Here is a 24,404-nt window from a genome sequence, read left to right on the forward strand (position 1 = left end):
ACAGAGACCGTCCTTCAAAATCTTCAAAAATGGACTTATCGGTTTTTGCGAACAAACTCTTCATATATATATATATATATATATATATATATATACATATAGTTATCTTGGAACTTTCCACGTGTTGGACTTCGAATGTTGTAATTATTAGAAGGAAGAGTCTCAAGTACGCTATGGATCCAACGATTGCAAAATTTTTTGTTACAAAATTTTCGGTCTGCCTCAGACCTTCGTCAGTGCAAAGACAATGATGGACAATGTTTATCATTAAGTCTCTCGACTTCGTCTCGGGACTTATAACCTTCCTCAATAGCATTTCAAACCCTTCGGGTGGAACATTCGGTATATTCCCTCCCCCGCCAGTCATCATCTATTATACTGTTTTTATCACCACACGGTCGAAAGAGATATATACTTCATCTGCATTGACTGGTAAAGCAAACCACTCTCTGTGCAACGTTCAGTTCTATGTATCATCATATGAGACGGTGATGGGTTTGGTATATAATATCCTGCATTTCATTGTTTCAGTCTTAAAGAATTAATACAATTATTAATTCTATGACATAATGGGGAAATATGTTATATAAAAAAGTTTAATTCAATGGGTTTATTAAGGTTCATATATCTTAGTTTTGTCTCTTTAAGGTGAAACGTTTGGTACGTTTTAACCATTCTTTCGACTAAATGATTTAAGCAAACTTATGATACTTACACACTACAATGCAAATTGGACATACTATGTTGGATTACACACTGAAGAATGACGCGACAAAAAAAAATGAAATAAAACAGAACTCTCAAAGAGAAAACTGATAGATGACAAGCAAGCGGAATGTATGTGCAAATGTCGTGGAGCAAACAATTCAGACTGTTTATATTGACAATTCCTTTGGAATATCACCGTTGTAGAAAGATATGTCCTTTAGGATACTCCTGGTCAGATTTAGATTGTTCGTCAGTCATTTGACATGTCGATCATTTTTCCACTAGTCCTACAATACTTCACGGCAGAATTCGCTTACTCAGGTCTTCGCTTAAGATTTTAATCTAAGAAAACTGCTGTTGTACTTTTATTTACAAGTAAAACCAGAATGACCACATGACTGCCACGTATCCAATGGTATCCGTGTTGTTGGTATCAGAAGGGCTCACATTTGATTCTTTAAAGACAACTTTTGAAAACTCAAAAAGAATTTGAATAACGATCAAGAATTAAAACAACTTTGTCAATCAGATGACGGGCACTGTCAGAGATAATTATGATCAATGTAGACCTATTCAGACGCTAGCTTAAACATAACAAGTACATGATAAGCCAAAGCATGCCCCTTAATTCAAATTCTGCATTATATGAAATCATATAAAAAAATGTAAAACTATTAGAAAAGATAACAAATGAGGCAAAGAGGTCATGTGATCGAAGGAAGGTCTCGTGTTCGAACGGTGAAGATTTGTAATCAACTTTAGATCTTAGATTGCATTTTATATTATTATAACGGGGAGTTCATGTAACTTTTCATTGCTGATTGATAACAATATTTTAATATCTTTTATGATTATTTCAGACACCATGATCTACACACTATGTGCTTCAAGTCATTCTGTTTTGCAATTTCCAGGCAATATTAAACTGACTCGGGTACTGTGTTGTCAAACTAGCTCCAATTCAAATAAAGACATGTAGATGTAAATCGACTCAGTGCATTCAAGGTAGCTTATACGATCAAGCCAGATTAACTGCAGGTAGGTTCATTCTTGTATTCCTCGAACGCCTGCTGCCATGCTGTCATCTCAGTCTTCCAGTCATCATAACTTTCCCGCCATTCCTTCTCAATGTCACTAATGTCGTCTGGAAAGAGAGTGAGACAGAATGAAGAATCGTTGTAATTATCACAATTAGCGCTCTTTCTTTTTAGAGTTCAAACTTACATACTGCTCGTCAGGCCGTGCAGACCATTGGCAAATCTCAAAAACGTTTTGAAGTTGCTTTTCTGCCGAGGAATTTCTTATAAATCTCATATTTTAGTGAAGTTCTGTGATTGATGACATCTATACCCAATTTCATAAAAAAACGAAGATGGCACATTCACACTCTTTACCTTGGAAGAAGATATGGCGTTGAAAAAAAAAAATTAAAAAGCCGAAGACAAATTATAAGGTTAATTGCTGAGCGATTTATATCAAACATAAAGTATAACGAAGTGATTATGCTCTCGAAAAAATACCTGTAAAAGCAACGAGGGATGGGAAGTACTGGTTCCAGAAATGGCACTGCCTGGCTCTGACAGCCCTCCCTGTTGGCAATCCTATGGCTATCTCCTTGTATGTGAGTTCAGGGATCGTGTACTCTGGCCAGGTGTACTGTCCTTCCCACGGGTCTGAATCCATGCTCGGCTTACTGGGATTTCTACGATATACATATAATAGTTGCAATCCATTAATGCATTCAGTTTTTTTTTTCAAATGCCTTCCTCACACTGTCACATGCAAAATGGAATCAGTGTTTTTAAAGGCACTCAGAATTAAAATGAAGAAAGGAATTTTGTCTTCAGTAAAATACAAAGAAGAATATTATCTATCCAGAGCACAGAACAATATCATATAAGATAAGAGGTATTTGTAGCTTTTTAAATATTAACAAACTATTTCATTATAGTAAATCAAATGACTGGCTTACCCGGTCTTGGCAAAGTTGGTCCAGAATTGCATCATTATAACGGAGAGGGCGTTCTCCTCGTCGGTCATGTTGTGTCCTTTGACGTGGTAGAGCTCATCAATGAAAGGGACGCCAAACACAAAAGTCATTTCTTCTCCATGTGCTGCGCCAAGCCAAGGAGTGTTGGGAGCAATTCCTTCGTATTCATAGAAGCTCCTTGAAAAAAAAAAACAAAAACATAAACAATATTACGCTGTTCTTATCAACACAAAACAACTGATAAGAAAGAATACTTAAATGAGTTTGGAAAGCCTCTAACTGAATAAAAATTGAAATATTGTGTAGTTGAATTCACTCAACATACCAATATCCTCAACTGTCTCTCTAAAAGTGTCTAAAGTAAAAACAACAAACAAACGGACAGACAAACATCGACATTAATTGTTGTCCACTTAAGGATTAGGTTGCATCTGTTTTGGGTTTGAGAATGGCAGGCAATTTTATTTTGTAAATTATGTATTGATGTGTCGCCAATAACAAATAACGCGTGTGTTAAACCAAGGTGTGAGACTTTCCAGGCTTGACAGACCAAGTCGCACGGAAGCATATAATTTTATGAAATAATAGCAATTATTACAAACTACATGATTAGGTTCTGTGAGAGAAATGCTTCCAATTATGGGCATGAGGTAAGCCTACTTATGTTGCTGTGTGACTATAATAATGACCGATCACAGAAGGTATGTCGAGCTACTTAGGTAGGTGATAGAGTAGTTTGCAGGCACAAACCCTTGTTGGTCGTAAAGGAGTCTGCGCCAAGACTACTACATGCACCACTTTGGCACTGTCCCATAGGCCCTGTGTTGAAGCTTCTCCCATCATATTAGTCTTGGCGCATGCAGACTCCTATACGACCAACAAGGGTTTGTGCCTGCAAACTAGTGATAGAGCGTGTGTGTGTGTGTGGGGGGGGGGGGGGGTCCTCCCAGGCCTTTTCGCCATAAAAACTCCAAAAGGGCATATTTTTGGTGTACATATTCTTTTTAGTGTTCCTCACAAATGTAAGTGAAACATTGTGCAATCAAAATATTTTCTAAAGTATTCTGTTGTTTCTTTAATTTCTGACGTATTTCCTTGTCTGTCGACTTTTTGTTTTTCATCGTTTTTCGATGATCTTTGTCGGTGACACTGCTGCGAGGGTGAAAATATGTCACTGACTGAATATCGACAAAAAAGAAAAACAAAAGGAAAAATAAACATTTACAAATGAAATTTTGCAGAATGTTAATTTACATCGAAGTTGTACATGGATTCACGTTTTTGAGCAAGTTAGGTCTGACATGTATGTAGAGCCTACATAATATCGTTACGCGTAATTTCAAAACCGCTCGCCCAGGCGGCGCAAATTTGATCTCAAAAGGTGCGAGAGACTGGAAAGTAAAAGAGTAGTGAAACATCGCGAAGATAGTTGTTTCTTTCTTCTTTTTTTTCGATGGTGACATGTCGCGTGAAATGTCGAAGGGGGCTCCCAGCAACCCCCCCCCCCCTCGATTTAGTAAAGGTTAAGGGGACGGCTGGTAATCCATACTTAGTAGGTACGTGGGTCATGAAGTACTGATAGACGGGCCCGCCGTGTGCTGCATGTGCTCTAGTGACATAATCAGTAGGACAAACGAACAGCAAATCTCCTAAGAAATCCACCACCAAGTCAAAGTAATCCGCAGTAATGTTGTCTGCAATACTCCAGTCGGTATACTCCTGGTCTACAGAGTCGTATATGATGGCATCATCCAGACCGTTGTAGAAAGCCAGCTGGAATTGAATCGCTGCAAGGTAGGCAGCTCGGTCGTAAGGGGGCGGTGTTTCGCTACCCCAGTAGGCGGGAAAAGTTCCGTATAGTAAGAAAGTCCCCTCATCCTCGTTGAAGCCGGCAATGATTGGTACATGGGCAAAGTCCCCTTTGCTGTAGAGGTTTTTTGGTGTATCTTCGAGAAACGTACCGTCCAGAGTCACTTGATACCCTCCAATATATACCTGAGCATTGTGGTGGCGGAAGAGGGTACTATTTACATAAAAAACAAATGATGTGTGAGCAACTTGTTTGACAAAGCATAATCTCATATAGCCTATAAGGTGATACACGAAGTATTGGCAGCTGATAGTTTGCGCATGTCACAATCTTTAACAGTAATTATTTTAATGGTTTGGGGTTCTTGTTCGTAGTTACTGAAAACAGAACAGACAACATCATGTGTTGGTGTGTACACCACTAATCTATCTACGAATCCTGCACGCACGCCCGCATACACACGCACACATCGACTTTTCTTATTTGGTATTTATTGCCTACAGAGGCTTGGAAATTGAGCAAATCTGGAACCTATCTCCAGAAATAAGCATGAATTTAGTAACAATTATTTATGGTATGAAGCCAACTCCAAACAATTTACAGCACATTTTAGCTATTACCGGCCGTGTCAATTTTATTCACATTATGTTTTTAAACATCTTGTGATAATTCTTAAAGATGTTATAAGAATGGATATTGCAGTAAATTCTAGTAAATTATGAATTGAAAGACGGAATCAATGCCCTTGTCAATCCAGCAGAAACATCTTTTTAATTTCTTTTATAGTAGAGGTCATGACATCATCGCCTCATCTAGTGTGATCTGCCATCTCATAATATTTCATGAGAAAATGTGAAATTTGATACTTTTACTACTCTTCTTCTGAGTTTACCCTATCCATGAACGCGTCCATGAAAATCCATCAACTGGTGGACTGATTTTTTCTTTAGATGGAGAGTACTAGGGTACTACAAATGGTGCACCGCGTTGCCATGGCAGCCATACCTTCTCGGCGGTCTCTCGTAGTTTGTTGGCATCCTTCTCTCTGAGACATTCCACCAGAGCCTCAGAACTCGACGTGCTGCAATTCATGGCCACGCCCACAGCTCTCGACTGCTCAAGCTCCCTATCTAGATCGTTGAAAGCCCAGTCAGCCACTGCCGTCCCACTCTGCATCAGTATTAACATAAAAAAGGAAATGAAATAGGTCACTGGAATGTATCCGCAGAAAACATACACAGAAAACAGCAGATGCAGAAGTAAAAGCATTGAAACACTGGAACACCTTTTACTGGAAAGTCATCATGTATGTAGTTTTGGGGAAGAATATCTAAAATGATGACACACGAAATTTGATGTCAGCCTTTAGTCGAAGGACGAATGACTGTCGGGCTTCCACTGCCAAGAAAGCGGTATGCCACAATGATCAGCGCCTACACACCCACGATGACCAGCCCTGATGATGTCAAGGAAAGGTTCAATGAGAACCTGCAAGCAACCATTCCCACTGTGTCCAGATTAGATAAACTCATCACCCTTGGTGACTTCAAAGCTAGGGTCAGCACCGACTATGCATCATGGAAAGGAGTCCCAGGGAAGATGGTCTGGGCAAATGCAATAGATGGCTTATTGCTACTGGAAACCTGCGCCTTCACCGAGCAGACCTCAACGACCCGACATCAGCGTCCAAGAAAGCTGCTTTTTTTTTCAACATCAGAAGAAGCGTACAGCTGGAACTACGGCAAATGCAGAATGCACGGCTGAGCGATAAAGCTGTTAAGATCCAGTCTTATCCTAATGGCAACGACATGGAAAACTGCTACAGAGAATACCGGATCACTTCAAACAAAATTTGAAGATCTAGTTAAGTATTTTTATATCCCTTTATATGCACTGGACTTGTACTGCCACTGCCTGGTAATTTGTATATAAATTATATGTTATCTCCTATGGCGACCAAGGATGACATCTCATAGCGCTTTTTATAGTGAAAAAGGCGCTCTTAAAATATCAACTATTATTAGAGCGCTCAAGATTTGTATTTGGACCAACTTCGTTGGGACTGTCTCCCCCAGTGCAGATGGAAACTACTGATCACAGATCAGAAAAAGGTTCTTGAACGCTGGGCAGAACAGTTCAGAAATGTCCTCAATGGTCGATCCAGCTGCCATCAGCGAGGAAGCGATCACAAGGCTGCTCCAGGTTCCAACCAATCACTCACTTGCCAATATCGCCACAGAAGCTGTCGTGCGATGGAAGAAGCAGTAAAACACATATCTTGTGAAAAAGCACCCGGCGCTGACTCCATCCCTGCAAAAATCTGCGCCTCTGGTCGCCAAACCCTCACCAGAAAGCTCACTGAGCTATTCCAATCTGTATGGAACCAAGAGAAAATCCCGCAGAAACCCTTTGGATGCTTCTATCGTCCATTTGTACATGAGCGCAAAGGAAATCGACAAGCGTGCGACAACCACCACGGCATCTCGTTGCTATTTGTTATCGAAAAGATCTTTTGCCAGAATCTTGTTGAACCGCCTGATCGACCACTTAGAGGAAGGCTGACTACCTGAACGTCAACGCGGGTTCAGACAGGGTCGCAGTACAGTGGTTATGATTTTCGCAGTACGTCAACTCCAAGAGAAATGCCAGGAGCAGAGCTAGTGTCGGTATCTACACCACCTTCGTAGACCTGACTAAGGCTTTTGACACCGTATGCCGAGAAGGACTCCGGATGATCATGCCCAAGTTTGGCTGCCCTGCAACGCTCATCTCACTGGTCAGACAGTTCCATGACTGCATCCGAGCTAACGTGCAGGATGGTGATGAACGCTCAGAGCCCTTCCCTGTCATAAACGGCGTGAAACAAGGCTGCGTCCTCGCCCCTACCCTCTTTAGTATGGTGTTCGCTCATCTATGCAGACAGATGCATTTCGTGAGGGTGGCATCGGAGTGGACTGCAAATTTAGAACTGATGGAAATCTGTTCAACGTACGGAGACTGCAGACAAAATCAAAACTCCAGGGGGGTATCGCCCGTGACTTTCTTTTTGCTGATGACTGTGCCCTGTATGGCAGAACCCAGTCTGACATGCAGGAAAGCATTGACCAATTCGCCAATGCCTGTGACGACTTCGGTCTGACGATAAGCATAAAGAAGACTTTAGTGATGCATCAGCCCAGGGAAGTGGGAAGAGAGTTTCCCACCTCCCTGATCAGCCAGCTCCTGCAATAATTCACTATACACAAAGCCAACCATCACGGTCAACGGCGAGAAGTTGAAAGTGGCAGAAAAATTTGTTTACCTATCTAAAGTAGCACACTGTCACGAAATATCTACATTGAAGAAGTCGCGAAGTTTCCCGCAGAATTGCCAGGGCCTGCTCGGCTGTCAGCAGACTCAGAGACAGGGTGTAGGAGAGAAGAGGAAAATCTTCAAAACAAAGTAAAGCTGTGCCGCGCAGTCGTCATACCCTCTCTACTGTACACCTGCCAAACATGGACAGTGTACAGCCGGCATGCCAGGCAGGTGAACTCCTTCCACATGAGATGCCTCCGAAATCTGCTACACGTAAAATGGCAAGGGAAGGTGCCAGACACCGAAATACTTCAGGGAGACCAGATGGAGAGTTTTGATGCGATGCTCAAGCGCTCCCAACTCAGATGGGCCGGGCATGTACTTCGAATGGCCGACGAACATTTGCCAAAGTGACTGCTCTACGGTGAACTAATGGAAGGCAAGCGCTCTCAAGGAGGTCAGAAGATTGAAGCGCTACAAGGACACACTATATAAAAGCTTGGATGAAATGCTGCAGCGTCAATCGTGACACATGGGAAGTAACGGCACAAGACCGATCTTCCTGGCGATCCGTGGTCAGCTCTGGTTTATAAGGCTACGAAGTGAAACGTGTGGACGAGCAGGAACAACTACGGCAGCAACGAAAAATAGCAGAGCAACCTCTCAGCCTGGCCTACCTTCGGCATTTCCATGTACACACAAACACACTGCACCAGATTTTTCAGAACGAGGATCGGACTGATTAGCCATCTTCGCACCCACGGTACGTAGTGTTACTGGAAGTTATGGTCGTGTTCACATGCGAAGGACGAACATCATCATCAAATTATTGAATTGCCATTGCAAAACAGTCATTGTATACATGCAGGTCACTTGGAATTCTTTCCACCTTTTATGGTTGTGTTGTTTTATTGGTGAAGTTGGAAAAGATAAATAAAGCATAGAAGTTAATTGCAATCCAGAAGAGAAAAATGGGTAAGCTGGAAAGTAAATGGAAGGACATATCTAATGAAGAGCACTCTTAATATGGCTGCATTATCTATATTGAGTTTGTCTTATGTTGAGAAACATGGTGTGGAGAATTTGGAGATTTTTTTTTTTTCAGATCCGTATGTAACAATTAAGAAGCAGAGAACACCAACTACCTTGATTGTATCAAGTTATGTATTTTTTAATGTGATTTGTATGTGTTTTTATCTTTTATATGCAATTGGAAAATGAAACCAAATCAAAGAGAGAGGGAGAAAATAAAAGGACGATTAAGCAATGTGAACAAGGAGAACTGAAACAACGGGCATGATAATAAACCGAGTCAAATTACTCATATCACGGAACACCCTACAAACATTGCAAAAACCCATTTGCAGGTTAATTAGTTTGTTCTTGTGAATGAAGCATGCATGTACACCATGTACACGTGCAAATATTTACATTGGCAAGTACAACGACAAAAGATATTGTGGATCGTGATTTGTGAGAGCATTGCCCTAACAGAGAGTATAGTTTATTGATTATGAAATTGAGAAATCATGTCATGGTACTTGCACTTGAACACCGCGGAAATTCTCTGACTGGTAAATTCGCAGACCTGTACAACAAAGTGTAAGTGTAAGTGTCTTGGTGCGGTATATTTGAAATTGTTTGTCACATTAATTTTCTCCGCTCAAATAAACTGATAATATAACAACAATATAACTTGATAAATAATGATGAATCAACAGGTAATTATATTTCTTTTCTGTCACATTGATTACAGTTTTGTTAAAGAAAGTTTCACACCTCCATGATTGCATGACTGAAATAAGGTCGACTCAGTTTTGAGAGGAGGTGAAAGCTCACGCTTCCAGATCCAGCGCTCACTCCAAAAATTGTGATTCTGTCCTTGTCACCTCCGAAGGCTGAGGAAAGAGAATCATAGGATGGAAAAAGATAGACAGGTGATCATAATAAAATAAAAAATACAAATTTAAGAAAATAAAAAATGGATGGATGATGTATTCAAATATAGGCGGGTGAGTACTACTAGCAATGGGTAGGTCCTTTAAGGGTTAACTGGCTGACTTTATAAAGAGGAAGGAAAAAGAAAGATATATATATATATATATATATATATACATATATATATATACATATATATATATATATATATATATATATAGAGAGAGAGAGAGAGAGAGAGAGAAAGGACATTTATCAAAAACATGAGATTCATGCCAGTATTCGAAATGGTTAAATCAGAAAGATTTGATAATCTGACTTAAATATGAAATATGACTGCAGTATTAATGAAGTACTGTGATTTGAACAAACATACACACACACACACATATACATATATCATAATTATTATTTAAAGCATTGTGTTCATGTACATATATCTGTCTGTCTTACAGTCTTATGGAAATAAGTAGACCCATATTCCTTTTAATTGTTACCGATATCATCTGAGATATTTCCACTGAATCCTGCAATATCTTGCTACCCTGCTGAACTACATTTAATGTGATTATTAAAACAAATGGTTAATACATGAAATCAAGGAATAAATGCCATATCTATCCCAATATCAGATACCTACTTTGCTCTGATACCTGGGTATTTTACCTTCAATGTTAGTATAGACCCACTTGAGAGCTGCCACCTGATCCAGCATACCAACATTACCAGGAGCTTCTTCATCAGCTGGTGGAAGATAAGATTGAGAAGAATTATCATTTAAAGAACAGGTGTAGAAAGTAATGTCAGGAATGACTAATCAGAACAATGTCCGTATTTCATGTCCGTATTACATGATTAAATCGCTCCGTTTTATATTCATTAGGCATCTGTTGATCATTAGCGTCATTGGGACTACTTTTTTATCTTGTTTGGAGCGGGGATATTTGCCTACATTTTCTTCATATCTTTTCTTCTTGTGAGTCGATAGTTATTTTGGATCCATCGACAGGCTGTATTGACATGCTGTATCTTAATCTATAGCTTCTATATATTTCATTACGAATGCACTGGTCACACATGATCTAAACAGCTGTGACAAAAAAAAAAAATCTTTTTTTTTTTTTTAAATCTATATAAGTGATATAGGAACTGACCTGTGGTGAAAAACGAAAAAATGTTCAGGCGGTAGTTGATAGTTACGATTATGACGTCACCAACAGAAACCAATGGGACGCCACTATATTCCGCTGTCATCGCGGTTCCCATGGAGAAGCTGCCACCATGAATAAAGACCATGACCGCCGAACCGTTCATCTTTATCATTCAAAACAATATAATCATTCATTCAGATATTACTGTATATCTGTTGGAATTAACATTCATAGCGCTGGAATTGATATCTATCACAGATAAATTATCATAAAATAATTTCGAAGACACTAATCCTGATGGCTGATATTCTATGCTAAAAAAGATCAATGAATTTCCTTTCCATATTATGAAACAAGATTATCATGTTTAATATGCAATCAACAAAACACATTTGTCCTAATAACTATAGACAAATAAGTGGTTAAAGGGGTTAGCATTATATTATTACATTCTGTTCTATTGGATTATTATTATCATTATCATTATATTACAAAAGGAAACTCCGAAGCCATTCTATTTACTCTAAATTTATCCAACGAATTGTCATGTATATGCTTCTAAAAATAAAATAATGCCTGTTTCTTTTCATTTTACACTGTGTTAGAAATAATGCTGGATATTTGAACTGATCATTTTTCTGTTTTTATTGTCAGATTCAAATCAAATTGTGCTCAATTAGTTCTTTCAATTGACACTGTATTTCATTTATCTTGTTTATGCATGAAAAAGATATTCAGAAATAAAAGCAAAATCGATCAAATCAAACCCCATCGCTTTGCGGTAAAAAACTCTAGCGCAAAGACACTTTCCCTAGATGAATCCTACCTTTGGATTAGGAGCAAACACGTTCAAATACAGACAGTCTTCTGACATCTTCTCGACAGGAGGGAAAAAGTCAAATACACCTTGCTGACAGACAGATTCAAATTCCGTAGCGTTCCTCGCTCCTTCCCATGACGTCATATTTGTGGGTGGGGCGAATCTTTCAGGAGGGGCCGCATAAGGCACCCCCTATATACGTTGGTAGAAATAAAACAAAAACACACAAAACACAACAAATACAATCAAACAAGGTCAGTTCTGGGGAAATGATGATGCCAATGTCTCCATAGAAGTTCAGGCTTCGGTGAAGAGGGTTTTACTGTGGTTACAACATGACTACATAAGTAAGCTTATTTTGTAACTGAAATACATCCCAAGCAATTTCACCTCATTGGTAAACTTGTCTGATTTGATTCAGTGTTTTACCAGTCGACTCTATTAGGTATTTTTTTTTTTTTTTTTTTTGGAAAATGGAGATAGAATCGAGTGGGTCGTAGGGCTGTCATTTTCTGTAAGTTAAGTCTTCTCTATCATTTACTGTCTATTCGGCATTCCAACACCTCACTCAACGCGCTGCACGAATGTCCCCTAGTGTGCTAAGAAGGAAGAATGTATTCTAGTGTATAGGAAGTAAGGTTACGTATACATACTTATGAACCAAAGGTAAATATGTATAGATACTGTGTACTAAGAGGTATAAAAACGTACAGATACTGCATGGTGTACTAAGAAATAAGAATGGTTACTAGTGTGCTCAGTGGAATTCAAATTGGCCTACGACTCCACTTGAAAAAGCTGGCCCTTTTTTCAACTCACCAAGAAAACGTCGACATCTCGAGTCTTGTTGATGAACTTGTTTTCACTGAAAGTCACCGTCTTTCCTACCAGAGTTCCTTCTTTCACCGTAACTCTCGGATTCTCGGCATTCAGTGGCTCGAAAATGGCAAATATTGCCAACAAAGTCCACAAAAGCCTCATTGTTTGAGAGGAACCGCGCTTGTCTTGTTTTCTTAATTGAAAAGTTACTGATTTATCCAGAGAGTCCAAGTCAATTGACTTCGTGCAATCACTTGTCCTTTTAGAATGAACTTGATCTATACTTGACTATTAAAGGTTGTCATACGCAAGGACTGCTTGTACAGCGCAAGATATTCAGACTTTGGTCACAATTTGCAGACGGACCAATAAGTGAGCCAATGACAAAATGACGTCAAAGTTTAAGCAGGGATATGAACGCATGGAAACGTAGTCTAGTATCTATAACTGACACAACTTCAAGCAACAAATGTCTTCAAATAGTTGGGAGTAGTTGTTGAAGCTGATCAATAAAATAAATGCATGCTGCACTTGAATGAGAAAGATTATTAATGACGACTTTTCGTTTTCGTTTCCCCTCCTTTTTTTTTGCAACTGGTCTATCATGGCAAGACTATTTTTAGTCCGAGTAGATGGTCGATTTAAGCAGAGGCGTACTTCTTTACAAAAGTTGTTTTGAAAAAAAAAGAAAACCGAATCTCAAACGGTCGTGAGAATAAATAAGTTTCACAAAGGTCGAAGTCCGAAAATTGTTTGAATACTGACAACGCTCAAGCACATCCGAATCGGGCGCATACAGACTGTCGTCTTCTTTGATCACACTACAGAAATGGAAAATTTTACGGGCTCTGCGGCTTTGTCTGCCTCAGAAAGCATGACAATATTTTGAAACACTACATCATGCATGCAGTTAGTTGTAAGCTTTTTACTTTGTCATTCCATGGGTGGGCTTTATTACACTGACATTGCAAGAAAACCAGCTTGCATACTGACAGTTATAGTTTAAATGTCAAACTATCAAATGAATCTAAACTGATGAAATGGTTTAAGACGACTTACGATATGTCCTACTACGTAGAACCGGTGTATGTATTCTAAAATATTCAGGTTTTATACACTTTGATTCTTGTAATTCTAATGAAGAGATATTCCAACAGCAGGCATCCAACATTGGTGCGCATCGTTATGGAATCATAGTTTTATAAGGCGACTACGATCTTAACAAAGGGAAGTTCCTGCCCGTTTTCTCTTGTTTGCATGGCTGTAGACCCTAATGTGCAATGATCTACTTCACTGTTTTATTGCTTGGTTATAGAAAAGCAACCTTGATATTAAAAAGGACAACAGTATCCATAAGACTATGCAATGAGGACTTTGTAACTTGGATAGAAGAATTTATGCAAGCATTTATATTGATGTATATAGGGTAATTTGTCAAACAGTTGCAATTTATCGGGAGAAACCATAAAGCTAGTATATATGCTTTTTTTTAGAAGAGGGAAGAAGAAAGAAGAGAGAAGGATGGGAGAAAGACAAAAACAAGGAAAAAATATAGAAACCCACTTACTTAGGTGAACTTACCTATATATACACAAACAAACAAACAAACACGCACACACAGAGAGGACAGTACAGTACACATTTCGCTAGCCTTCAATTAGATTGTGAATTTATTGAAAGAAACTCAAAACAACATCATACATAAACCCATATTCCATAATGTTTCCACCTGCCCGCATGTATATTACACACTAATTGATTGTCTCATTTAAAGATGCACAATATGATACTCATTGATGAGCTGATCATTGCGGGGTGGGAAGAATGGTAAGGAAAAGAATCCCTGTCTAAAGCAACACGAAAAGACAGCAGTTGCCTTGGTTATGATTGATCTTAATGAGGATCACGATCAACTAGCAAAGTGACCAGTGATCTGGGCGTCTGATCGCAATAGTCAATATCAAAGTGAAGGTTCGCCATCATGCAGAAACTCTAGTTTTTCTTGTAAAGTTCTGAATACCCCGATGAGTTTTAATAAAGTCAATTAATGCAGTTGTAGTTTAAAGTTGTAATTCATAGCGTTCTCATTTTATCACTGTTTGATTCATTCATTATTCGTTCACGCATTTTATATTCATCGGAATACGATAGTGAATACATAACGCTAACAGACAATATCACCCATTCTCTTCTGTTCTACATTGTAAAGTCTGATGACTACTTTTCCACCAAGGCAAATTTCCAACCACGTTAGAGTTGGCAACTGCAAATATAAATGTGTTTATTACAATTGTCATGGTTGAAATAAATATGATCTGGTATACTCCCTCTGCGACTACTCTCTGTGTAACAACGTTAAATTCTATGTATCATCATGAAAGATGTGATGGTGACCAGGTGTATATCATTCTGCATCTTATTGTTCCAGTCTTAAAGAATCGATGCAGGTTTTAATAGTGTATGACGTTATGGGAAATATATAATGTAAGAAAGTTTAATTTGTTGTGATCATGAATGTTCACATATCTTAGTTTTTTTTCTCTCTTTCTCTGAAAGGTGTTTACCTTTTAACCATTCATTCTACTATTTTAGCAAATTATGACATCAACAAACTTCAATGTAAATTGGACATAATTATTATGTTGCATTACACAGTGAATAATTGCTGGACAAAATCAAAATAAAAACAAAACTCTCTAAGAAAACTGCTAGATGAAAAGGAAGAGGAAAGTATATTGACAATTCCTTTGGAATATCACCGTTGCAGAAGTTCTGTTTCTTTTTTTAGGATACTCCTTGTCAAGAAGAGATTTAGATTACTCTTCAATCATTTGATACGTCGATCATTTCCACAAGTTCTGAAGTCTGAATAAAAAATACTTCGCGGTAGAATTTATTTCTCAGTTTATTTGCTCACTCAGGCCTTCGTTTAGAATTGTAATCTAAGAAATCTATTGACGTACTTTTATTCAATATACCAGAATGACCGCATGATGGTCGCGTAGCCCAGTTGTTAGAATCAGAAGGACTTACAACTTATAGATAACTCATCAAATTTGAATAAAGATCAAGAAATTAAAAAAGAAGAAACTTAGTCATAGATGAGGAGGTACAGCCATGCAGAGATAATTATGACCCATTATGACACATTACGACCAGTAAAGTCATGTTACTAAAACAATGGCTCGGGCTTGAACAGTGAAGGTTTATCATTAACTTTAGACTTTAGATTGCAATTTACATTACAACGGGGAGCTCATGAAACGTGTGATTGCTGATCTATGATAATAGGTCAATATCATTTATCGTTATTTCAGGCACTATTGTCTATTATACACTTTATGGATTGGAAGGTAATTCTGTTTTGTAGTTTTTTAATGCAAAAGTCAATAAGGAAACTAATTTAGGTACGTGAAAAAGTGGCTTTATCATTCAAGTAAAGACATGTAGATGTACTTCGCTTTAATCGGCGAAGTGCATTCGAGGATAGTTGTAACTAATCAAGATTAATTACAGGTAGGTTCATTCTTGTATTCCTCGAACGCCTGCTGCCATGCTGTCATCTCAGTCTTCCAGTCATCATAACTTTCCCGCCATTCCTTCTCAGTGTCACTAATGTCGCCTGGAAAGAGAGGGAGACAGGATGAAGCAAAGATGTGATTATCAAAATTAGCGCGCTTTCCTTTTATAGCTCACACTCGCATTCTGGTTTGTCAACCTGTGCGCCAACCAATGACAAAACTAAAAAACGTTTTGGAGTTGCTTTTCTGCCGACACATCTTTTTTTTTAATGCATCTCATATTCTGAACGAATTCTGTGATTGATGACATCTAAACTCTATTTCATAAAAACCAAGATGGCACATTCTGACTCTTTACCTTAGGAGACAATGTCGATGTTGAAGAAAAAATCGAAAAGGCGAAGATGCATTACATTATTCCAATTATTGGTGTGTTTCGAACTTGAATCAATGTTAGAACTCGATCATTAGCCTTTTTATACCATCTGTGCGATTACAGTCTGATTAACGAATAAAGACAGAAGTCCAGTATCGAGAATCTACCTGATGCACTGCTCATCAGCCTTTCAGTCTTACACGTTTATAAAAAAAAGAAAATTTATTGTAACGTGCAAAGGGGAGTCATCTACACTTAGCTATAGGGTTGATTGCTTAACGATATGGTAATAGCTTCAGATTATTGGATAAATATTAGTAAACATTTATGGAACATACGCACAGACACACCCACAGCATACAACCGCTTTCTACAGTTGAGATTCTCGAACACAACCTGTTAAATCTAACATATAGTATAATGAAGTGATTATTCCCTCGAAAAAAATACCTGTAAAAGCCACGAGGGATGGGAAGTAGTGGTTCCAGAAATGACACTGTCTTGCTCTGACAGCCCTCCCTGTAGGCAATCCTATGGCTATCTCCTTGTATGTGAGTTCAGGGATCGTGTACTCTGGCCAGGCGTACTGTCCTTCCAACGGGTCTGAATCCATGCTCGGCTTACTCGGATTTCTACAATACATATAATAGTTGCAATCCATTAATGCATTAAGTTATTGTTGTTTAAGTGCCTTCCTTAAACTGTCACATGCAAAATTGAATCAGTGCTTCTAAAGGCACTCAGAATTTAACTGATAAAGAATTTTGTCTCCAGTACAATACAAAAAAGAATAACATCTATCCAGAACTTTTCATCACAGTTTAGAAGTATTTGTAACTTTTTAAGATATTAGTAAACTATTTCATTTTAGTGAATCAAATGGCTGGCTTACCCGGTCTTGGCAAAGTTGGTCCAGAATTGCATCATTATAACGGAGAGGGCGTTCTCCTCGTCCGTCATGTTGTGTCCTTTGACGTGGTAGAGCTCATCAATGAAAGGGACGCCCCACACAAAAGTCATTTCTTCTCCATGTGCTGCGCCAAGCCAAGGAGTGTTGGGAGTAAGCCCTTCATACTCATAGAAGCTCCTAGTATCAATCAATTGAGAAAAAAAAATAGTGACAGAAAAACAACTGGTAGAAATGAACACACTCTGCTAAAGTGAGTTTAGAAAGTTTCTTACTGAACTTAAGTCTCTTACCCGTCAACCGTCACCCCCCATACTCTCTCTCTCTCTCTCTCTTAAAAAACAAACAAAAAACAAACAAAAACAAAAACAAAAAGAAAACATTTTGAAAATCATTATTGTCCACTTTGGGTTTAGGTTGCATCTGCTTAGGCTTTGAGAACGGCAACTTTTAGTTTGGCAATGTTGTATTCATGTGTTACGAATAAGTAATTTATGTATTGAAACAAGGCGCATTATGAACATATTTATATTTCATGAAATGATAATCCTCATTAAAAATGCTTTAGTACGTTCTGTAAGATCAAAATGCTTCACATTTCGGATATGAGGTAGGCATACTCATGTTTCTGTATAACTATCACCGAAATGCAAGGAAGTAGTGGTAAGTCCATACTTCGTAGGTACGTGGGTCATAAAGTACTGGTAGACGGGGCCGCCGTGTGATGTATGTTCTCTAATGACGTAATCAGTTGGACAACCGAACATCAAATCTCCAAAGAAATCCACCACCGAGTTAAAGTAATCCGCAGTAATGTTGTCTGCAATACTCCAGTCAGTATACTCCTGATCTACAGAGTCGTATATGATCGCATCATCCAGGCCGTTGTAGAAAGTTAGCTGGAATTGAATGGAAGCAAGGTAGGTGGCTCGGTCGTAAGGGGGCGGTGTTTCGCTACCCCAGTAGTCAGAAAAAGATGCGTATGGTATCAAAGACCCCTCGTCCTTGTTGAAGCCCGCAACGATTGGTACATGGGCAAAGTCCCCGTTGCTGTAGAGGTTTTTTGGTGTATCTTCGAGAAACGTACCGTCAACAGTCACTCGATACACAGCATCATATACCTGGGCATTATGATATTGATAGTATGAAGAGAGGTCCAATTTACAAAGCAAAATTAGTAATGTGCGAACATCTTGTTGGACAAAGCATATCTCATAGCCATGGATGGAACAGTACCAATGGCTGATAATCGTTTAAACATGATTTTAATGAAACTGTACAGGCAGCATTGTGGGTCGATGTATAACTATTCATCACCTCTCCGTCTATCTCATATCTTAATACTTCACATCACCTCTCCGTCTATCTCATATCTTAATACTTCACTAGCACCCCGATTGTTTAGGCAGAACTTACAGACACACAGACACACACACACACACACACACACACACACACACACACACACAAATATCCATTGACTCTTGTAAATGAGTGTTAATGTTGAACAGGGGCTTGGAAATTTAGCCGAACCTGAAAGCTATAATCTAGAAATTAAGCATGGAATTATGCACAACTAATTTGTGATCATATTGAAGCCACCTCCTAACATTACGTTGAATACAGTACGTTTCAGTTCCCTATCAACAATGTCACTATAGTATAGCTGATTTTCTGAACATCTTGTATAGATGTAAACGGAAATTACTGTTGATTGCTAGCAAAGGAGGACTTTCACTAGGGGTGGAATGTTGTTGGTAATCAAGCCAAAATAGTTTTCAGTATTTTTTTTTTTCATATGAAGCGATGACATCATCTCGTCATGTTGTATGAATGTTTTATGAGAAAATCTGAAATTGCATACTTTTTGCCATCCTGTTGGTTTTTAGCTACCCTATACATTGTAGTAAATTATACTGTGATATTTGTCTTTGGTAGATGAGGGCAGTACATGGGTGCAACGCGTTGCCATGGCAGCCATACCTCATCAGCGGCCTTCCTTAGTTTTTCAGCATCCTTCTCTCTGAGACATTCCACCAGAGCCTCAGACGTCGACGTGCTGCAATTCATGGCCACACCCAAGTTTCTCGACTTCTCAAGCTCTCTCTCCGGATCGTTGATGAACGCCCAGTCAGCCAGGGCTGTTCCACTCTGAATAAGTAAAAGAGACTCAATTAGGTCACTAGAATGTATCCACAGGAAACATGAACAGAAAACAGCAGATGAACTAGTGAGCAATACGAACAAGAATATCCGTAGCAACTGACATGACCCACATGTAACTCACATCACGAAACACCCACCAAACATTGCGAAGATGCATCAGCAGGCTAATTAGCTTGTTCTAGTGAATGAAACAATGTGCACATGCAAATGTTCACATTGGCAAGTATACATGTACCTTTAAAAGATATCCTGGCTCGTGAGAACATGACGCTAAAGGAGAGCAGTTTGTCAATTACTAGTATTATTTCCCAATACATTTTATCAACATTTGATGCCGCCATTTAGCTTTCTCAATAAGTAAATTTTGATACTGAACACTATCAATGAAATTAATTGAAGTCGTGTCATGGTACTTGCAGTCTAATACCGTGGAAGTTCTCAGACTGGCTAATTCTTAGACCTATATAACATTATGTACGTATGTCATTCTTATACAAACTCTGATGGTGCACTTGATTCTTTTTGATTTTTTGTCACAGTAGTTTTTTTTTTCTGGTCAAATAAACAAGTATGATTACAACAATAATGACGAACCCTTTTGAAAAGAAAGAATAATGACAAATAAACACCCAGCGATTAGTATCTCCTCTATTACACTGCAAAGATACATAAAGATAATTCCCACCTGCATGACTGCCTGACTGAAATAAGGTTGACTCAGTTTGGAGAGGAGATGAAAGCTAACGCTTCCAGCTCCAGCGCTCTCTCCAAAAATTGTGATCCTGTCCTTGTCTCCTCCGAAGGCTGAGAGAAAAAAATCATAGGATGGAAAGAGATCGGCAGATGATCATAATAAATGCACGGATAGATCCTGTAAAGATTAACTGGCAGACTTTATAAAGAGAAAGGAAATAGAAAAACAGATATATATAGAGAGATAGTAACTTGTTATCAAGCTCTTTACCGAGCTCTTTTCCTTCCATTTGTTTTGGGAGTTAAAGGAATATGTTTATGATAATAAACTAATAGTTTTGTAAGAAAATTTCGGAAGAAGAATTAACATCTCGGAGTTCAAAGATGTCATTCCATTGTTCTTCGAATAAATCTCGATTCAATGAAAAAAAAAAATTGTTATCAAAATTATGAGACTCAATATTCAAAATGCATGGCCGAATTCAGAAAGATTCAGTAATCATGCTTTAAAGCCAACAGAAAGTTTATGCTTTAGGTGCATTTCACAGAGTGAAATCATTGACTCGAGGTATCTTGATATAACTACTAGCCAGTATGATGCTAAGAGAGCGTTATAACTCACGTCTGATCATTAGAACGTCAGTTTGGATGAGAACTGCAGTAGTGACTACATTTTTATTGAAGTACATGTGCGCTGAATATATATATATATATATATATATATATATATATATATAATATAAAATATAATGTTAACATAAACATTATATATATCTATATAATTATTATGTTCAGAGCAAATGCACTTCAATAAAACTGTAAATATATATACCTTGATTACAATTTAAAGCATTGTGTATAAACTATGTATGTGTTTCTGTTTAGTCTTACCATGGAGGTACAAAAATTTTGTACCTCTATGGTCTTACATTCTTAAGGAAATCAGTAGACATATATTTTTTTTTTATTACGGATGATATCTGAGATATTACCATTGAATCCTGCCACATCTTGCCACCCTACTGAACTGCATTCAATGTAATTATTTAAACAAAATTCTAGTTGATACATGAAATCAAAGCATACATGTTATATCAAAATTTAAATACCAGATACCAATTTCATTCTGATACCTGGGTATTATTACCTTCAATGTTAGTATAGACCCACTTGAGAGCTGCCACCTGATCCAGCATACCAACATTACCAGGAGCTTCTTCATCACCTGGTAGAAAATGGAATTGAAATGAGTTATTACTTGAAATACAGGCGTAGAAAGCAATGTCAGGAATGACTGGTTAGCTTTATTTCTGAATTGATTCGTATAACTTGCGAAAATCTCTCCGTTTTTATATTTATTAACAGCTGTTTATTATATTGAAGTACTGTTATATATATATATATATATATATATATATATGTATATATATATATTTTTTTTTTTTGGAGTGGGGGATATATGCCTTGATTTTGCTTGTAGTCTTTTTTTTTTGTTTCCTTTGAGAGACAACAATGGCTGTTTTAGATCCATTGGCAGGCTGTATGTACATACTGTATTTTAGTCTTTGGCTTCTATATTCCATTCTGAATGTACTGGTCATGCATGATATAAACAATTGTGACAAAAAGCATCATTCTTTTCTTTTCTATTCATATAAGAGATAAGAACTGACCTGTGGTGAAAAAAGAAAAAATGTTCAGGCGGTAGTTGATAGTTACGATTATGACGTCACCAACAGAAACCAATGGGACGCCGCTGAGTTCCACTGTCATCGCGGTTCCAATGGAGAAACCGCCACCATGAATAAAGACCATGACCGCCGCATCGTTAATCTTTATCAGTCAAAAAGATATTGATAATTCATGTCTATAACTTTGTATTTCTTGTGGAATTATTATTCATATCGCAGTGAATAACATTTACCACAGACAAAAGTATCACAAACGAATTTCGATTTTATATCTCTTTAAGATCTATAATGTTTGTTCCATGTTATAAGTGCTGTCTGGGGCAAATTATTTGTATAGGGCCCCATTTCTCTCTCTCTCTCTTCTTTCGTTCTTTAAAACAACAACAACAACATAATTTCGAAGACGTTGATCTAGAGGGTTGACATTATATGATAAAAAAAGAATGATTAATTTCCTCTCCATAGTGTCTAACAAGACAATATAGTTTAATATGGCATCAACAGAACATATCTGTCCTACTGAGTGGACGAAAAGTGATTGAAAAAAGGAATCTCTGAGACAAATCCATTCACTCTGAATGAAATCCTGAGTATCCAACGAAGGGCGATATGCTTCTAAAGCTGTAACCCCGCCGTTTTGACACCGGCGAAAAGTGAAGCCAACAATATTGATCATAATTATTATCATACAGAGAGAGAGAAAAAAATAATTGTCCTAGATGAATCCTACCTTTGGATTAGGAGCAAATACGTTTAGATACAGACAGTCTTCTGACATTTTCTCGGGAGCCGGGAAAAAGTCAAATACGCCTTGTTGACACACAGCTTCAAATTCCGTAGCGTTCCTTTCTCCTTCCCATGACGTCATATTTGTAGGCGGGGCGAATCTCTCAGGAGGGGCTGCATAAGGTACCCCCTGTACATTTATAGACATTAAAGACGAATTACAACTAAACAAAGTCTGAGGTAATGATAATGCCCATGCCTCCATAGAAGTTCAGTCTTACCGTGAGGAGGGTTTTACTGTGGTTACAACATGACTAGATAAGCTTATTCTTCAACTCTAATGCATCCCAAGCAATTTCACCTCATTGGTAAACCTGTTCGCTATGATTCACTTATTTACCAGTGCTGTAGTAATTGCAACGACTAGCATGAAACATCTTTAGTCATCATGACTATTTACAAATGTAAACGATGCTTAAAGAAAATGGAGAGACTGTTGCATGGATCACTCGCCTGTAAGATAAGTCTTCTCAATGGGGCATTCTTACGGGTGCTGTTCGTTATTCCGAAGGTCCGTTATTCCAAAGGTTCGTTTATTTCGAATGTTCGTTAATCCGAAACACACAAATTTCCTATACCTAGAGGTTCGTTAATCCGAAAATGAAATAGGGTTCGCTATTCCGAAGGCTCGTTTATCCGAAAATGAAATAGGGTTCGTTATTCCGAAGGTTCGTTAATCCGAAAATGAAATAGGGTTCGTTATTCCGAAGGTTCGTTGATCCGAAGTGATATAGGGTCCGTAACGATCGAACCTTCGGAACGACGAGATTTGTTTCATTTTCGGATTAACGAACCTTATTTCATTTTCGGATTTACGAACCTTCGGAATAACAAACCTCACCACATTTTCGGATTAACGAACGCTCGGAATAACAAATCTTCGGAATAACGAACCTTCGGAATAACGAACCTTCGGACTAAAGAACCTTCGGAATAACGAACCTTCGGAATAACGATCTGTAACCCATTCTAACACCTGCTGCAAGAATGTATACTACATGCAGTGTGCTTAGAAGTAAGAATGTATACTAGTATATTTGGAAGTAAGCATGGTAAGGCTGTATTACTGCGCTAAGGGTTAAAAATGTAAACTGGTGTACTAAGAAGCACATAAGAATGTAGAGATACTACATGGTGTACTAAGAAATGAGAATGGCTATCAGTGTACTCAGTGGAAGTCAAATAGACCTACAACTCCACTTAACAAAGCTGGCCCTTATTTTGTTTTTGTTTTTCAACTCACCAAGAAAACGTCGACATCTCGAGTCTTGTTGATGAACTTGTTTTCACTGAAAGTCACGGTCTTTCCTACCAGAGTTCCTTCTTTCACCATAACTCTCGGATTCTCAGCATTCACTGGTGCGAAAATGGCAAAAATTGCCAACAAAGTCCACAATAGCTTCATCATTTGAGAGGAACCGCGCTTATCTCGTTTTCCTAATCAAAAATCACTGATTTTATATTCAGAGAGTCCAAGTAATGTGACTACGTGCAATCAGTTGTCCGTCTAGAATGAACGACAACTATGCTTGCCTAGGATTGTCCTACACCCAAGAACTGTTTGTATAGGGCAAGATATTCAGACTTTGGTCACACTTTGCAAACGGACCAATAAGTGAGCCAATGACAAAATGACGTCAGTAAGTTTTAGCAGAGATATGAAGACATGGAAACGTATAGTCCAACGTTATGATTATCTGAAGCAACTTTAAGCCACAAATGTCTTTAAACAGT

General features: G+C 38.2%; 2 protein-coding genes across 2 annotated transcripts; both read right to left on the reverse strand.

Annotated features, from left to right (window-relative positions):
- Window positions 1-1,606: 1,606 nt before the first annotated feature.
- LOC139725760 (cholinesterase-like) lies at window positions 1,607-12,929 on the reverse strand. Its single transcript, XM_071636843.1, has 10 exons — window positions 12,531-12,929; window positions 11,718-11,903; window positions 10,895-11,054; window positions 10,407-10,484; window positions 9,582-9,700; window positions 5,514-5,678; window positions 4,248-4,693; window positions 2,681-2,875; window positions 2,229-2,410; window positions 1,607-1,852 (listed from the first exon to the last, which is right to left on the reverse strand). Exons 1-10 carry the CDS (start codon window positions 12,690-12,692, stop codon window positions 1,737-1,739), a joined length of 1,809 nt encoding a protein of 602 aa, XP_071492944.1. The 5' UTR covers window positions 12,693-12,929; the 3' UTR covers window positions 1,607-1,736.
- A 3,867-nt stretch (window positions 12,930-16,796) lies between these two features.
- On the reverse strand, window positions 16,797-24,059 carry LOC139725761 (acetylcholinesterase-like). Its single transcript, XM_071636844.1, has 9 exons — window positions 23,914-24,059; window positions 22,615-22,800; window positions 21,867-22,026; window positions 21,341-21,418; window positions 20,186-20,304; window positions 19,318-19,485; window positions 18,010-18,455; window positions 17,320-17,514; window positions 16,797-17,059 (listed from the first exon to the last, which is right to left on the reverse strand). Exons 1-9 carry the CDS (start codon window positions 24,001-24,003, stop codon window positions 16,798-16,800), a joined length of 1,704 nt encoding a protein of 567 aa, XP_071492945.1. The 5' UTR covers window positions 24,004-24,059; the 3' UTR covers window position 16,797.
- Between the last annotated feature and the right edge of the window lie 345 nt (window positions 24,060-24,404).

The sequence above is a fragment of the Diadema antillarum genome, unplaced genomic scaffold (genome assembly GCF_040938485.1).
Source record: "Diadema antillarum isolate AM-2024a unplaced genomic scaffold, OU_Dant_1.0 seq00000059_RagTag, whole genome shotgun sequence".
Lineage (NCBI taxonomy): Eukaryota > Metazoa > Echinodermata > Echinoidea > Diadematoida > Diadematidae > Diadema > Diadema antillarum.

What these genes read in the sequence shown, in the direction of transcription:
- LOC139725761 (XM_071636844.1), bottom strand. Translation starts at nt 24,003, where the DNA reads ATGGTGAAAGAAGGAACTCTGGTAGGAAAGACCGTGACTTTCAGTGAA. An exon ending in TATTTGCTCCTAATCCAAAG is followed by an intron (nt 22,027 to 22,614) that starts GTAGGATTCATC and finishes TGACTGATAAAG; the next exon opens with ATTAACGATGCGGCGGTCAT. An exon ending in TTTTTCTTTTTTCACCACAG is followed by an intron (nt 21,419 to 21,866) that starts GTCAGTTCTTAT and finishes ATTTTCTACCAG; the next exon opens with GTGATGAAGAAGCTCCTGGT.
- LOC139725760 (XM_071636843.1), bottom strand. Translation starts at nt 12,692, where the DNA reads ATGAGGCTTTTGTGGACTTTGTTGGCAATATTTGCCATTTTCGAGCCA. An exon ending in GAGATGTCGACGTTTTCTTG is followed by an intron (nt 11,904 to 12,530) that starts GTGAGTTGAAAA and finishes CAACGTATATAG; the next exon opens with GGGGTGCCTTATGCGGCCCC. An exon ending in TTTTTCGTTTTTCACCACAG is followed by an intron (nt 10,485 to 10,894) that starts GTCAGTTCCTAT and finishes ATCTTCCACCAG; the next exon opens with CTGATGAAGAAGCTCCTGGT.